General features: G+C 43.1%; 1 protein-coding gene across 1 annotated transcript; it reads left to right on the top strand.

Annotated features, from left to right (window-relative positions):
- The first annotated feature begins 643 nt into the window (after positions 1-643).
- Positions 644-13412, top strand: tmem229b (transmembrane protein 229B). Its single transcript, XM_030045305.1, has 2 exons — positions 644-773; positions 11918-13412. The coding sequence occupies exon 2, from the start codon at positions 11973-11975 to the stop codon at positions 12567-12569; it is 597 nt and encodes a 198-aa protein (XP_029901165.1). The 5' UTR covers positions 644-773; positions 11918-11972; the 3' UTR covers positions 12570-13412.
- Positions 13413-17621: the final 4209 nt, after the last annotated feature.

Genomic DNA, 17621 nt, shown 5'->3' with positions numbered 1-17621 from the left:
TTAGAGGTTGGTTTCAAAACTGTAAACCTGACCTCAGCTCAGCCACAAATGGACGTGGCCTCAAGGTTGCCTCAAGGTTCCTGATCAGTTCCTGTCTGTCTTCAAAAGGTGACCCAGGTTCACTGCAATTTTTGTGACAAAGACAAAGAAAAACAGCCAGTCTTACACTTAAGTTTAAGAGGTTTGCAAAAAAAATACATATATATACAGCACCCAACAGGAATATTACAATTATAGGAGATATAATTTCCACAAATCACAATTAGGTCTTATATCTGCACCATTGATCATGCACTCTCCAGGCCCCAGCAGGACTGTTTTGTTGGTGTTTATTTTGGGACGGCCAACCAATAAAGCTGAAAATGAACTCTGATAGTGCAGCAATGTGACACACACACTGCAGCTAATATTGATCTCACAGCCTGCTGATGTGTGTGTGTGTGTGTGTGTGTGTGTGTAAGAGGGGTGTCTGTCTGTCTGTCTCTCTCTCTCTCTCTCTCTGCCTGTGCACTAATTAGACTTTCTCCGGCACGCAAATGGTTAAGCGGAGATGCAATAGCTGCGCGAGTCTGTCTGAGCATGTGCTGCTGCCGCTGCTGCAGTGAAGTAAAATGTGTCAATTTCCATCGGAGAGCACAGAGGCTGTGGACGAGAAGCCGGTAACAGGCGGCCAGCAGACGGGGGGAAGCAGCATCCTGGACCACCTCAGCGGATGTTACAGCTCATCTGCCGGCCTGCATCCTCTGGGATCCTCTGCAGACCCCGATCTGAAGGTAAAAACACACACACATACACACACACACTGGACATCATTCATACCGTCCCGCCAGTGTAGCCAGCCGGACAGCGACATGGGATGCTGTAGCCTACATGTCAAGCTCACCAGAGGGGAAGCGCAGCTAATAATAATAATGACCATAACGACACTGCTGTTTATTTATGGCTTCTGACAAGTTCAATTCTAGGTGCTGCATCGTGAAACTGACATTTGCATGGCGAATCTGCCATTAATTGTTGTTTGGTAGCTTGGCAGCTGTGCAAGTGTTAGTTTGTGGTTGTATTTATTTATTTATTTATTTTAAAACAGTGTCCCGATTCCATGCTTTGTGATTTATGGTGTGTTAAGAACACAGGACGGTCTATGTTCCTTTGGCTTTATCTATAATGTCAGGCTTCACCTCTTAAAACATGCATGCACAGGACAGGAGAGAGACTCAGCAAGAGGACAGTTGTAGACAGTGTGTGTGTGTGTTTGTGCAGCATATGCGTGTGTGCTGTTTTGCGAGCGTGTTTTGTGGTGAATGCTCAAGTGTTTTCACATGTTTTCCGTGCTCCTCTCAGCCTCTCGGTGAGCTTTAAGCAGCGCTCGGTGGTATTTGGAGAGGACAGCCGCACTGCTCCATAGGAAGGAGGCGTGATGCTGCAGCGGAGTCCCAGCAGCCGAGCCTGCGCACTGGAGGCGCCGATCGGCCCGTAGTTTTCAGGGACAAAATAAGATGACTTTGGCCGTCTAGCGTAATTGCACCCATTGTTATGTGGAGCTCATAAATCCCCCCGCCGTCCCTCTGCTGCAGCTCCATCCGATGCTGCGTTTTGCACAAAGTGGAAGTGCAAAGGAAGGTTGAATTTTGTCCTCCAAAATCCCCTCATGGATTCATTCCATGTAAGGCCTGCATTTTCACTATTCATTTGGGGGGTGAGACAGTCCCTGTGCACGGTGCTGCTGCCTCTCTGCATTCCCCTTCAGCTTTACACCATAGTAAGGGCCTATTAATAATCCAACACCAGAGGACACGACAGGGAATCCCCGGACCCAAAACCATCCCATGACAGGAACAACAGGGAAAACCTTTGTCTTTGATGAATCAAGCTCTGTGTCTCAGCATCTGTGGAGGCTGGAGTGAGCCTAGTATTTTGTGCACACCCCTGTCAGCTACCATGATGCCCCCATGTATTGTCTCTAGTCTCTACACAGCTCTGCTTCATATTTAAACATTTACATATTTACACACAATGGGGGCTACCCAGCTGGGGGTTAAGAGTCTTCCTTAGGGCGTAACTGTAGGCAAAGGGGACAAAAAACAAACTTTCCCAGTTTGTCTAGGGATTTGAACCAATAGCTTTGCAGTTGAAATAATCATAATAATCATAATCATAACAATAATAATAATAGAAGCACCTTTACCTTAACAGAGCAGTGTTGGCTTGGACCATCAGAGGTCACTGGACAAAATAACTAATATTAAAATTCTCTGTTTTCTCATCATTCAAGAAACTCAGGCTTCTGTGTGCCACAAATGGAGCAAATCATGCTTTTATTTTTGACAAGTTACTCAGGGTATCTGATATTAGTATTGAGTGAAATCCTTGATACTGATACTGATGCCTGGTATCGGCACCAAAACCAGTATTAGTACTGGTGAAGTCCTAATAATAATTATAATGATAAGTAGAGGAAGAAGGAGCAGAAGAATGAACTTTATTTCTGTCGCACTTTCCTCATGCAGATACAAAGTATGCCACAATTAAACCAATAAAAATATGAAAAGGCTATATACATACGTTGGATATTTACATGGTACAGCAAAACAAAGAAATGACACCAACCTGATTTGAATGGAAAGCAAAATAACAAAACAAAGATAACATAAAATGACATACTAGTCAAATGCAAGTGTATAAAAGTGAGTTTTAAGATGCAAAATTTGATGAACATGGGCCTATTTCTTCAGGCAGATTGTTCCAGAGTTTAGGCGCTCTGCAAAGGCTTGACCACCTTTAGTCTTTAGTGAAGCCCTGACCTGACACAGTTCCCCCACTACTGTAGAATCTCCACAAATAGCATGCTAAATATTTAAGATCTGAAGGGCAGCTGACATTTTTTTTTTCCTCCAGACTCTGCCCGTTAGCTAAAGATCTATTGCGCTAAATCCTTAGCTGAGCGGCCAGCATCAATTATGCATTGTCAATGATTGATTCAAAAGCTTTTCGGTCTGATAACAGATTAGCGTGCACATGCATCCCTCCATCAAAGGCATTACGCTCCATGGCACGAGGATGACCATGCCAGTGAATCTGCTCCTTTCTCTGTAGCAGCTCCAAGATTTCTAATCTATGGGACATGACCCACATGCTATTCAGGCCAGAGGGCTTAGCTCCCGCATCTTAGGGTCTTTCATTAAACTCCAAAAGGCTCAAGAGCTGTAATGTGTGCCGGAAGGAGAGAGGGACAGAGAGAGAGAGAGAGGGAGAGAGAGAGGGAGAGAGAGAGAGAGAGAATGAACAAGTGAAAGAAGGAGAAGAGGAGAGATTTGCAGATGGTTTAAACTGCGGAGGTCACAGTGCGAGGAGGTAATGTTGAGAATATTGCACTGATTAAAAAAGATGGACAGATGGACAAACAGGCAGGCACACAGAGTCAAATGCAGAGGCTTTGAGAGATCCCACACAAGTCCCGCCCGCAGCTCAGACAACTAAACAAAACAGATGAAAAATCAAAGTGGATTGCATTATGCTCCCTGTCCCAAGGATAACACCAACTGCGCTGTACTGAAAGACAAAGTACTGAACAGACTCCCTGCCACTAGCGCTCTGTGTAATGGGTGGGTTAAAGTGAATAAATTAAAGTTTTGCTCCCAAATGAAATGCAGACCATTAAAAAAAAAAAAAAAGCAACACCTACACAAATGTTAATGGTGCTTTTTAAAGGACAACACTTGTGGTCTTTGTTGACAAAATGCTCAGGCTATTACAGATTGGATCCTCTTCATTTAGAGATAGAGTGGTCAACCTCGGATAATGATATGTTGTTTCTCCCAAAATGAATGTGGCTGTGCAAAAAAGTCAGTACAATTGAGTTTTGTGATATTTTTTTGCAATACTGTGTACTCTAGCCCCTTGTATCGCACTTCATTTTCATACGATGTTATGGCAGCTACATTTAAATCCACTATGTTAGTGTAAGTGAGTGCATTGTGCTATTTCTGTTCTAATAAATAGGAATAGGACATTTGAATTACATTATTATGAGTCAGTTTGTCACCCACTTAATCTTACACTATGTTGTGATGTTGAAACTTTGGCCTCTTCAATGCAGTTTTTCCCACATTTTACATTGCAACAGACCATTTGGCAAATCATACTGAAGAATTCACAACATATAATCAAAATGCCTCGATTTCCAAATTTGAATTTTTGGTTGAGACACCCACCTTATGATGTTCTGCTTCTGTGGCTAACAAAAAGTCATTGCCATGCATAAACCACAGAACTGAAAACTTGCTGTGTAAAGCAATCGTTTCCCCTGTTTTCTGTATAAAGTATAAAGACCGTTTTTCTCAATTTCAAGTCATCAAAACACAACAGTGCTGCTGCTTTTAGAACTAATGTGGAAGAGAAAGTTTAAAGTCTCTGAAAGTTAATTTTTATATCGCATTGGAACAAATGGAAAACCAATGGCTGGATAAAAGGTAGTAAAATGATATCGAAGCTCTAAAATATGACTGCTTGCGTTGGGGAAAGATTAACAGAACCATGAAGTTTATACTTTTTGTGCAATAAACATCCAACATCCATCACTGGTACGGTCCTTTAAGTCAATTCTGCAGGGTAGAGGGTTTCAAAGTGGGGTCTGAGGACTGCCGGGGGTTCTGACGAGTCTTCCAGGGCGTCCTCAGCAAATCGACGACAAGGTTGACTTCACTTTAATTGAATTCACGAGAAATTGTGACGATACAGAAAATAATTAAACAAGAGATAAACATTTTAATACTTAACACAAACCAAAAAATCTTTTCCTATCTCGGTCCCAAGGGTAAAACCACTTCAGATGGGGGGCCTGCAGATTACTGAAAATCAACTGGGGGGGATGGTACATGAAAAAGTTTGAAAACCTGCTGCAGGGTATTGCAATTTAACTTGATACAATTCACATTGTGCCCCATTTGTCATGATTTTGTATTGTGACATTCTCGTCGAAACTCCCTGAAAATGAATATAGAGTGTTTTTGAAATGAGCTCTTTAGAGTGTATAACCCACCACTCTGAAGAATAAGGGTTGAAGTGACGGCCTAGAGCCCCTCTCACTCCCTCTGTGTAGTTGGTTCAGGCTCTCACCCTGACAACATGCAGAGGACGCCTGCTGGAGTGTTGCGTGAACCTCCGACAGCCGTGCCGCGTCCACGCTTTTAGTCCCAACCCTCATGGCGGCTCTCCACCCACATCTGAAGCCCTTCTTCTTCTTCTTTGCACCATCCAAATGCTCTCTGTGACTCTCCACCATGACAGAGATACAAGTGTGCTAGTTTGAACCCCTCGACCAACTGGGAGGATTTACCGACAGGGAGCCTACAAGCAAGGCACTTACTGTGCTAACAAGCTCAGTCAAGCTGCTCTGCAGGGTTAGAACAAGCACAGGAATTGTTTATTTAAGTAAAAGTAGAAAAAAAATCCTCCAGTAAAAGTCCTGTATTTAAAGTCAAAGTATAGAAACATTAGCTGTAGAGTATTAAAAGTAAAGGTAGTGGATTCATGCATCAAAACATATTATAATGTTGTAGCTCTATCTGCCCCATACTGTTGGTCAGTTCACAACCTAACAGTGCATCATTTTTTGCTTTGCATGTAAAAGCTCATACTGCTCGGGACTACAGCTTTATATACTTCAATTCCATCTGTATATTTCTTTTCATATTCATTACCATCTGTATATTTCACATCCCATATCTCTTTTTCTTAGGTTAGCCCTTATTGTATATTTTTAGTTTTTAGTCTTTATAGTCTTTATTGTAAATATTTAGTTAGTCTTTATAGTCTTTATTGTAAATATTTAGCCTTTATTCTGTTTTATTTAACTTTATTATATGTTTCTACTGTTGCTGCTGGAACACCAGAATTTCCCTGGTTGGGATCAATGAAGTATATCTATCTATCTATCTATCTATCTATCTATCTATCTATCTATCTATCTATCTATCTATCTATCTATCTATCAGCTGTCAGATAAATCCACTGCAGTGAAGAGTGCAAGATTTCCCTGTGAAAATAGTGCAGTGAAAACATAAAGTATTACAAAACAGAAACACTTCAGCAAAGTGGCAGCGCCTCAGAACTGCGCTGTAGTGCAGTGCTTGAGTAAAAGTACTCAGTTACTTTCCACCCCTGCTGCTCAGTGACTAACAGTGTAACGTCGTGCTTGCACCGGGCTGCCCACTGGTTTAAAAATATGCAGCGATATAAATGTGAAGAACCACATGACTAAACAAGGGCGTCTATGCTCAGCAAACCATCCATGAAAAATTAAAGGTTAAAAAAAGACACCATGATGCGCTGTGTAACATTAACAAGTCATTCCATGGGCCTTTGACATTTTCATAAAGATAATGCTGATTTATTAGGAGCTCAAAATTGAACAGGTCCAGGTACCGGGCAGTCCAAACAGAATTTGAAATGACTTTTTATGGTTTGTATTTTCCAGCGAGGTGCTAGACGAGTGGCCCCGGCCAAAAAAGATGAGAGGATCTCGTGAAAGGCAGCTCCAAACGCTCGCGTGTGATTGATAGCATAAGTGACTAATGTGAATTGTGTTGATGCAGCAAGCCCCGGCCAGCGGGTGCTCTGAGAGAGTGAAAACAAACGCTAAGAATTATTTGCAGGCTAGTATTTCGCCTAAGTGGGATTCCAGGTGGAGGAGGAGAGATGGAGTGCTGTTGGGGGCGAGAGCCAGCTCGCTGTCTCAGGGGTAATTGACCTGTCTTTGCCATTGATTGGGATCAGTTTGTTTTGTGCTGCCTTGGAAAGCTCTCTCTCTCTCTCTCTCTCCATCTCTCTCTCTCTCTCTTTCTCTGTGTCTCTTTCTTTCTTCCTCCCCTTCACTTACTCAATCACTCACTCACTCACCGCACGCACACACACACACTTGATTCGCACCAAATAGACTAAGAAGAAAATTTGATCAGGATCAATAACTGCTGCTGTAGGGAACTATAAAGCTGTCTCCAGTGCAGCTGTCAGCATCCTGCTCGGCCTGTAAAGCGTCGAGCAGAGTGACACCCATGACATCACCCGCTCTGTGTCGGTCACCGAGGCCCCGGCCGTAGCGCGTGTTTTAGGCCAACAGGATACTGAGTGGTTCATTTAGAAAATGGAGTTGCCTGCTGTGCCTGTCATTATCATTCTGGCCTGCCTGTCCCCATGGAAATATTAACCTTAGATGTATGGGCTTTTTCCACAAGGGCAGATACAGCTACAAGGGCACATTGTAAGTATTTTCTGGAGGGGAGTAGCTGGGACACAGGCCAAAATTAATTAAAGGCAATGTCCTCAACATCCCAGAGTTACTGTAGCTGTTGCCTAAGTATGAATCTAACTTTAGCTGCTCATACTGTGGGCATAATACTGTTATTTTATGTAAATCCAATCACAGGCGGTGTTATAAACAGCCCGTGGATTATTGTTAGGAAAAGCAAACACTGAAAGATGAGAGGACTAATGGTTATTGCAACCAAATGCCATGCACAACTTTATTTCACACCCTTTCACGCAGGACACAGAGGACAGTTTAGTGCCAAAACTTTTACTAATGGCTAGTCTGGTTTAGACAGGCTTTTGCAGGAAATGCTGTGGCTCATCAGATCGCACCGTGAGAATGGTATTTTATAAAGACTGACGTTCTAAGTTAAACACATCAAAATCACATTCATTCAGTGCGAGTGCTGTTGGTGCTCGGTGAGGCAGCACTCTCTCAGTGACCCTGTGACCGTGATGCTGCACAGGCCTCAGATCTGCACCGCACACAGTGTCACCGGGCCACATAAAACTGGGATTATGCCGTAATGTGAGGTCAGTGACGGGTTAGCTTTCATGATCGTGATGTCAGAGAGCACAGCTGTCATGATATTTTCACTACAGCGAGACATTTTTCCTCCTATATTGGTGTGCTCTCCTTCCTTGTTTACATCCTGCTACAGGAGTGTCCGACTGAAGGACCTGTCAGTGCTGTTTTGAGCAAACCCCTGAGAAAAAAAAAAAAAAAAAAGCTCTCTTAGTTTGCTTCTCTCTCCCTCTCCACATTCAGTCTCTATTTCTTGCTCTCTGACTCACTCTTTCTCTCTCTCTCACACACACACACACATTCAGTGTCTTCACTCTCTGTCCTCAGTCAAACCCCTGGTACTCCTCGCAGCACCCTGCCTGCGCTGTGTGTCTCTCTCCCTGCGGTCATTAGGAGGTAAAGTGGGCAGGTCTCTCGCAGCTGTCACTCTGATCATCATCACACTGCGATATCCTGTTGCGGGGTTCAATAGAGTGCTGGCCTATAGTGGAGCAGGCTGCCACAGTAAGAGCTGGCCGATCGATACTCTGGGCCAGCAAGAGAGCTGGTGGGCCGGCGGGTTGGTGGGGTGATGGTGATGTGCTACAACAGGAGCAACAGCAGCAGCAGCGACCAGTGTGTGAGCAGTACCACGCTGAGGCAACAAGTCAACTCAGGACACAAACGCCTTCTATAGATAGCACAGACGCAGGGCTAGGCGACAAAAAAGAGAACGGAAAAAACAGGCGAGCACGTTACATAAAGTTAAAGATTCCATGTGCAGCATTTTAAATGTCAATAAAGTCATTATCAAATTAATTGTGATACCATGGTATAATTACCATGAACAAATGAGACCATGGTTGAGATAATTGGTAGTCTTATACTGGTGGTATTATTATCATTATTATTGTCACTGTGCTGCTCTAACTTAAGGTGGTGGTTTCATTGCTTTGATTTGACAAACTGAGCTGACTCAGAAAGTTCAGACTTTTTAATTTCAACTTAACCCTTTCAGGTTTCATAGCGGTCACTACAGTGGACAGCTTAAAAGACAGTTTAAAAGTCATTTTCTCCTAAATGCAATGGTTTCTATGGCGGAATTGCATATATCAGCTGTTAGAGTGCTCTCTGCTGTGTAATACTATGCATCATGACATGGTAATACCAGTCCTGCATTCTGAAAGAAGTATGGAGACTCACAGAAATATTCATGCCCTAAGAAGTGTAAAAACACATAAGAAAAAAATCTGGACTCAGGCTTTCATAGTTCATGCATGAAAGGGTTAAAGCAACAGTGCAACACAAAATGCCGAGTGAGGCCTTTGCCAATGTTCTGTAAAGGAAAGAGAAGAAAACCTTTATACGTACTGTAGTCTGTGGAAGTAATTAGGCCTAATGATGACTTTTTAAACAAATCCAGTGTTTAATTTTTGACATTATGAATGTTTTTGCTGTAATTTAGCATGTCAAAGTGCAAGAACTGCAGTGAGAAAGAAAAATGCACGGTTTAGTGAACTGATGTTTGGTGCAGCCTGACAGTTTTTTAGGTTTGACTGTTGCTAAAAACCACGCCTCCCTGTTCTGTGACATAAAGCAATCTCCCTTTGTGTTGGAAAGCATTTAGCACCATTTTGCTTGTTTTGTACTACATCACGAAACTTGCAAACATGTCATTTCTATGTATCCTTGGTTTGCAGAAATGTAAAATGCCAACATTTTTTTCCTGGCAACCGGGCTGCCTCTACTTTCCCAAAATTAATATGGTCGTGATATTTTTTTTAAATGTTAAAACATCACAAGTAGAACCTTAAACTCAACTCTGAGCAAATCCTGTCCATGATATGCGGACAAGAGACACTGTGATGGGACTGCTAAATAACTGATAATGCCGTCATGCTCACTTTATGTTCGTTAGCTTCACAAATGTATTAGTTTATAGCATTTCACTGTATATTAAAGCTACACTGGGCAAAATCCATATGCAAAAATACTCCCATCTTTCCACCCTAAATGACAAGTGGGGCTGGAATAGAGAAAATCATTCCATTCCCTCTAATTAATGCCCAGTAGATTTGCCCTATTTTCCTCATATGATATCCTGGGGTTGGGTATTGACACTTGTCTGCCTGCATGAAGTGATAAATGGAAACTTTAGAGCGAACACAAACTGTCTCATAAACATCATAGCAGCTGCGAGCAAACAGCCCATCCGGAGAAAGGTGGACTCACCAAGGTTACATCTTCTGCCTATTCGTCCCTTTGGTGTCCTTTGGTGTAAAATTATCACACATCAGCTGGATTGAGTGCTGAGTGGTGTGCAGTTTACTGATATTGCCTTACATGATTTGTGGCTGTTGAGGGTCACATTTATCAGAGAGTTACCTATGCTGCAAATTTGGCGCCATCAGAATGTGAAGATCAAGTGTAACTTGAATTGAAACAGCCATTTAAAAGATGGCATGTATAATATTATGAAAGGTTAGCAATATATCCCACATAATGGACTTTTACTTTTGGTTAATTGTTCATTCTAGAGAACATGGTTTAACTGGCAGTTGTAGAGCAAGCGATCAGTGTGTGTACTCAACTAACATTTTTCTAATTTTTTTTTTTTTTTTTTTGCCCCCCAGTGTGTGTGTCTATAGGGTGTTTGTTTGGCAGGGGCAGGAGTTGCACTCTGTGGCACGGCTTTGAATGAGGCTTGCCAAATTTTTCACCACTTGCAGCTTAGTGGCCACGTGAGTGTTGATCCCATGATGTCTGTGCAAGCAATGGAGAGAGAGAGAGAGAGAAAAAAAAAACAGAGAGAAAGACAGCAGGGGAAGGAAAGTGAATTGTGAAAAGGGGAGGGGGGGGAGAAAAGTGTGTGGAGCGGCGGAAAGAATGAGGGCATGTGATGCTGGGGACAGGAAGGGACAGGAAAGACAAAAGGTGGCAAAGAGAGGGAGGGTGTTTCGATCATTCACAGCAGTGCTTTGATGCAAACTGAAGGCAAAGAGTATCAGGAAGACATTCTGAGCAATTGTTTTAACTTGCTTAGATTATCATATAAATGAGGTTCCCCACAGAGGACAACAAAAATCATAGGAATAATCACAGGGAATAATCTGAAAGTCAGTTTTTAATGCTTTATTATGATAAATGTTGGGATAAGTGTCAGCACGTCGGAATTATCCCGATGTGTGGACCCCATTTAGCTGGTCCCCTTAGCAGGTTAAAACGTTTCACTAAGAATCTCTTCAAATACTGTTTGACCTAGCTCTGCCTGAATAGAAGAGAGAGGGAGAGAGAGGGAGAGAGAAAGCGGTTTCCAGGGAGGTAGTGAAAAGAGGGTGTAGGGGGTTTAGGGAGGTCAGTCGGTCCAGCACAGCGGCCCAGTTCCTCACATGAAGCCCTTGTTCCTTGTTTGGGAGAAATGTGCTAATCCTCCTGGGCCCAGCCTGGGCCCCAGCCAGCCTTTGAAGACAAAAAGAGCAAAAAATCGGCTTTTGTTCTTCAAACAAGCTTTTGTAGTCCTAACCTCTCTCTGTGCTTGTATTTTACGGAGCTGTTATGATCCATTGTATAATGTTTGCTGTTATGACACAGTTTCCTCGGGGGGGCATTGTATAGCATGCCATACACTCTGCGGCCTAATAAACTATGTGCTCTTTGAACTTGCTCGCTCCTCAGTATGGTGCTGATTCCCTCCGGTGTGCCTTACTGGACATGCAGTGTGGTAAATAGACTGGATGAAGGATCCATCCCTACATGGGCCTCGTGACGTCTGATACCAAAGCCTGTTTGTGTCAGGCTGGGTGATTCGAAAAAGAGCACATGATGTAAGCAGTCAAAGGATGGAGCTATACCTTACATAAGAACCTAAATAGCACTGACCGGGGGAAAACCACAGAGCCAGTGGACAGGAGAGTTAAGCTCGCTCAACCCTGGGAGTCTCTAGTTTCATCTTTCTCAAGTCAACCCACTGTTTCATAACTTTGTCCTCACTTGAACTTTGACTTGACACGGTTTGCAATTAAATAGGGCTGGATGGAATTGATCTTTGTGCCCTGTTGACTGTTTTGTTTTACTTTCTCACACTGTTCTCCTGCCCTCTCCCTTCAGGCCTGCTTCTCATCAGTGGAGATAGACAGTTAGAGAGCGGAAGTGAGGAGGAAGGATGGTGGCCATGGCAACCTTAGAAGCCCCCGTGCCGCTGACCGCGCTGTCACGCTGGTACTTGTACGCCATCCACGGCTACTTCTGCGAGGTCATGTTCACTGCCGCCTGGGAGTTCGTGGTCAACTGCAACTGGAAGTTCCCCGGAGTGACCAGCGTGTGGGCGCTCTTCATCTACGGCACCTGCATCCTCATCGTGGAGCGGATGTACCTGAAGCTGCGCCGCCGCTGTCCGGTGCTGCTGCGCTGCATCATCTACACGCTATGGACCTACCTGTGGGAGTTTGGCACGGGACTGCTGCTGCGCCAGTTCAACGCCTGTCCCTGGGACTACTCCGAGTTCCGCTACAACTTCATGGGCCTGATCACGGCCGAGTACGCCGTGCCCTGGTTCTGCGCCTCCTTCATCGTGGAGCGCCTGGTCATACGCAAGACGCTGCGGCTGCGCTTCCACGAGGGGCCGGAGGACGGCTGGGCAGACTGCCGGTCAGATGCTGGGGGCGGAGGAGGTGGAGGAGGGGCATCAGGGGGAGGCAGGAGGAGAGAAAGGGGCAGAGGGATGGGCAATAATGCCAACGGCTACTTGAAGGGGGAGTGAATGAATGCATGCAAAAAATGAGTGAATGAATGAAGGAAGATAGGACATGCAATCTGAAACCGACCTGACTCCCCCCACTACACCTCCTCTGCCCTACTCAGCCTCTCTTCACATGCAGTCCTCTTCCATTAACTCCACAGGGAGGGACAGACGGACAACTACTCAGTCTGGGCCGCTGTGCAAAAGAGGATGGAGCACTCAGAACAGCCTGAAAACAAATACCTAACTGGGGCTACCAAGGGCCCAAACACACTCTGTGTCCTCTACTGTCATCGCGGGGGCACATTAGCTCCATGCTGCTGTGTTTGCTACATCGCATAGTGTACCCACCCATTCAATGTGGGGCTGACCTTAAGGAGACCAGGGTCTAGTGCTAACAGGAGACCCTTAACCTCCCCGTATTACTGTACCAAACCTCCTCTTCCAATCAAATGCAAGGAATTTGGAATAAAAACAAACAAATTACTGCTGCAATGATTTCTCTTATTATAATGTCTTAATGATTATACAGCAAAGCAAAAGATTCAAGAACTAGTTTGACACTGTCAAATCAGTCCGGTTGAAAACAGAATGCTAGCTACTAACAGAGAAAAATAATTTAAAAAAAAAAGTAGCTGCAGGTGAAATGTGTCGTCTTTAAAATGTACATATTATTATTTAGCATTATTCGAAGTACTGTAGTTATGTAGCTTCAAAAGGCTCTTTAGGTGCATACTGTCCACCCTGAAGCAATGCGCCATGTGTCAGTTTAACGTCATGGAGAATGTTTTTCTACTGTTAGTGAATACCCCAATGCCTGAAAAAAAAAAAAAATGCATGACAAACCTTGTCTTCCAAAATAATGCACACGTCTTTTTTTTCTTTTTTAGCATATTCTTTGTTTTTTTTTACAATGCAATTCACACAGCAGTCTTATGTCATCTGAGTCTGCTTTTGTGAGTATTTTTTATGCTCTACAAAGCCCATAATAGCAGGGACGCCTCTCTGTTGATGGTAATGATTATGAGTCACAACCATCGACATAAAGCACCAAGGCAAACCACTTGGTGACTCACTCGTTATTTCCTTTGGAGTTTTTCTTTTGGAGCCTTTTTCATATTTCACTGTCTGCACGTGCATTTTGTGTACTGTAACATCCGTGTTCAATCTGTGCTTCATTCTGAAATCTGACAACCACTGGTGAAGTGAAAAATTGCAGATGGTAAAAAATTAATGAAGAAACCCTAATGGTTAAAAACTCCTACATTTTGTCCAACATAATCGGCATCAGTGTGTTGCTTACTTTCTCCCTTTTGTCCCTTCACCACTCGCACCTTGGGAGAACTGCAAGGTTGCAACAGATTTTGTTTCCTTGCTCAATGGTTAAATTTAAATCCATGGTACTGTACTTTGACATATGAGATGGGCTGTAGAGGTGTCAGGAAATACTCAGTAATGGGTGCACACAACCCACAGCTATTTTAATACAATATATATGTATACTGCTCTAAAATGCTCAGAATATACTGTGTCACTATCATTGAGAAATTATCACAATCCAAATAGCGTTAGATGAGTTGTTATTCTTCCAAAAAAAAAAAAAAGAATGAAAATCGACTTTTAAAAAGCCTGAACTAACATTGTGTCGTCTTATCTTGCAAAGCCCACCCATCTTGTACTCCAAGCATGTATAAACAAATGGAAAGTATTTTCTAACACTGTATGACCAAGGTCTGGTATTGTTGCTCTCCATTCATGTGCTTCTCTGACCCTTTTATTGTGGAGGCAGAAAGAGCAAGGATGAAACACTCACCTCCATGCACAAGGAGCTGATAATGTTGCTCCCAGCCTCAAGTCTGTGGTTCTGGTGCTACTGGTTTAAGACGGACAATCCTCACTTGACAGTGATTCTGAGGTACATGGGGATTTGTGGTGTACCTGAAATGAAAGCTTAATGAAAGATGATTGCTGTTTTCCTCAGGAGGGTCATTTACGTTGCAGCCGCTGTGATGAAGTTGCCCTTTTGTGCTGACAGCGAAACAGCTTCTGCACTCAGCCTTCCCTCATTTTAATTGTTAGTAGGGGCACGGCAAAAAAGCGAACCCAGATCTATGTCTTTAGGCCACCTCTGCCCACTCTCAGTGAACGCAATGATGTGAGTATGTGACCTTCATCATTGTGGCTGCAGTGCTATATATTGTTTCCCCCAACTGTCTCCCAGCTGGTCCAGATGGTGGATGGCAGGAATACAGGCAGTGGTTTCAAGCACTGACCGCTGAGCCACAGTACATACATCAGAGATGAACTGCTGCCACCTAGTGGCAAAAGGGATACTGCAGCTAGAAAACTTGAAAGCATTAAAATATAAAGTCATAAAATCAAGTATCCTCAGCAGGATCAAGGGAATTGAAGATTTTATTTGTGTTTTAATGCCAGGTCACTTTATTATTTAACATCTTTCTTGTCACAGTTTTTTCATCAGCAAACGCTAGGCTACGAAGCAATAGGGGCTACCGACCCAGCAATGACTAAACAGCTCAAGGTTATCATGAGACCTTCTCTTTTAGAAGTGTTGTAGGTAACTGTGCGTTATTAGAACTTTGTATATGCAGCTAATGTCTTTACCCACTTCTTTTGCTTCGATGGGACAATTCATGAGAACATGCAGAGTCAAGAGTGTTTGTCCTCTGCAATATGTGAGTGCAAATGTATCAAATGAGTGCGTATAGTCTGTTGCACAGAGACACCGAGTCTCTGTATGTATGTGTGTGCATGTTTGTGTAAATGGAACTGAACTGATTTTCTGGCATTTTTAACCTGAGACTGCATGTTTGAAAGTTTTCAATTTCCTCTCCCAACTTCGCCATGGTTTTATCCCCATGATCAGCCCCATGTAATGGTTGCTTATTTTTTCTATAAAATCTGTACAGATTTTTAGTGAAAGTATTGGACTGTATATCATTCACTTTGATTATGTTCCATGTATAATTTATTAATCTTTGGGATTAAATGTATTTATTTGATCATAAATATGTGCTGTTTGGAAAATATGTCATTTCTGCCAGAATAACTGCTTGCTGAACGTCATTGTAACTGCTGTGTACATGCCCTGTCTGCTGCAATCTGCCATACTCATAGATAACACTGTGAGCAATAAGCAACCTTGGACCAGAAACCTGCAGAACTGTTTCCAAGCAGCAAGATGTTTTTATGCAAGCACTGATATCAAAGCAGCTCTTTGGGCACCAGTACTCAAAAAAAAAAAAAAAAAAAAAAAAAAAAAAAAAAAAAAATGCCCTAATGTGTATCACTTTCTTAGCTATTTACTAATTTATTTATGAGCCCACGTGGGTGACATGAGTATGAAGGCAGATGCACACTTGCAAGATTTCTTGCACCGGTAATGCACAGTGTATACTCATTAAATCACAGGCTATTTGAGGTTAACTAGGTTCATTTGAGTTTGTTCTAGAGGGAGGAAATATGAAACAAACATAACTTTAGACAGGCAACAATACGTTTTCCTCATTTCAAGCATTAGTATTGTCCCGTAGTGCTGCATTTCTAAAACACATCCTTTGAAGAACCGCATCTTCCCTCTCACTGCAGGCTATATTATGGCATATACTGACTGCATAGTATTTTGCATTGTGCTCGCATCACATGTTTTAGATTTTAGAACGCCCACCAAGAAACAGGAGACGCTGGTCAGCAAATCATACAATAAAGAATTACCACAAGCTCACATCCACATAGTAATTGGAACTGTCAGCATTTCGGACAGCAGAGCCGCTTCAGGACAAGGTGAAGGGGACATTATCAACAGAAAGTGACGTCACCGAAGTAAAAAATAGGCTGGAGGTGATATCCACAGCGGCGATGCATTAAGTTGTCCACATGATGGCTCTGTTTCACCAGAAAAGGCAGCGCAGTCCCGCCAGTTCACCTGAGGTACGCGGGCCTTCTCTGTGTATTTACAGTAACAGTTGAGGCTGCTCATGACTGGGCAGCCATGTGACAGAGGCCGACTGAAAACATAGCAAAAATAAGTGGGACAGTTGAAACGAGGTAAAGATTTGACTGTGCCCTCTAAGTTGAGGCAGTGTGAATAAGGTCACACTCTTTTGTTTTTTTCTCCCATCACTCATTCGTGGCAGGCTTTGAGTCCAGCACCACATATGTGCATGTAAGCATAACCGTGAAACGTCAAGGTGGTTTATTTATATTACAGTGATGACAGGTCTCACAGTGGCTTTAAGTGAAAATGTCCTCCTGTCACTGCCACACCTTTTGTGAGCCAATCACTCCTGAGCAGAATCTGGGTCGTTTACTTGTCTTGGCAAATCCCTTAATTACCTGTATGTCCTCTGGCCCTGGGCCTCAGCCATATATAGTGCTCAGTTGAAACTGTGAGCCCATATACCTACCTGGATGAGGGTGTGTCCATGTCATACTTTGCTGCACACAACAGCATGAACCTGCTCTGGCCCTGCCTCAGAGGTGTCAGCATGCCGTTTTGTGACGTCTCCTCCAATCAGTGGACCGCACTCCAAATAAGGAGATTCGCAACCTGTAGCCTGTACAGTGGAGATGAAAGGTATTGTCCCTGAGGCAGCTTTAGGCCCTATTTCTGTGTATGTGTGTGTGTGTGTGTGTGTGTGCGTGCGTGCATGCATATGCTCAAATGTGTGCATGCTCCCCTCTGCTTAGGTTTCACGGTACTTTTCTGTGTGACTTCATTGTTCTGCATGGCAGGTTTCCAGTTTGCTCAGCAGGAAGTGCAGATGTATAGAACACCAGGGATTAATACATTAACCCAGCCTTCATGTGTAGAGGCTGGGGTTGTCACAAGAATCGATACTTAGGTGTCAAGTCAATACCAAAATGAGGAAAATGATACCAATACTAGTGTTTTTAGTATCAAATGCAGCCTTAGCTTATACATTTAAATGCTTGACACACTTAAAGTTATAGTAATACTTGAAGGACAAAGTCTATAAAGTCTAAGTCAAAATGAGAGCAAATAATCACACCATTATTTTTATTGTTACAGCTGGACATTTCATACAATTC

The sequence above is a fragment of the Myripristis murdjan genome, chromosome 22 (genome assembly GCF_902150065.1).
Source record: "Myripristis murdjan chromosome 22, fMyrMur1.1, whole genome shotgun sequence".
Taxonomy (NCBI): Eukaryota; Metazoa; Chordata; class Actinopteri; order Holocentriformes; family Holocentridae; genus Myripristis; species Myripristis murdjan.
Note: the sequence above shows the minus strand (reverse complement) of the source record. Positions and strands in the feature narration are given on the sequence as shown.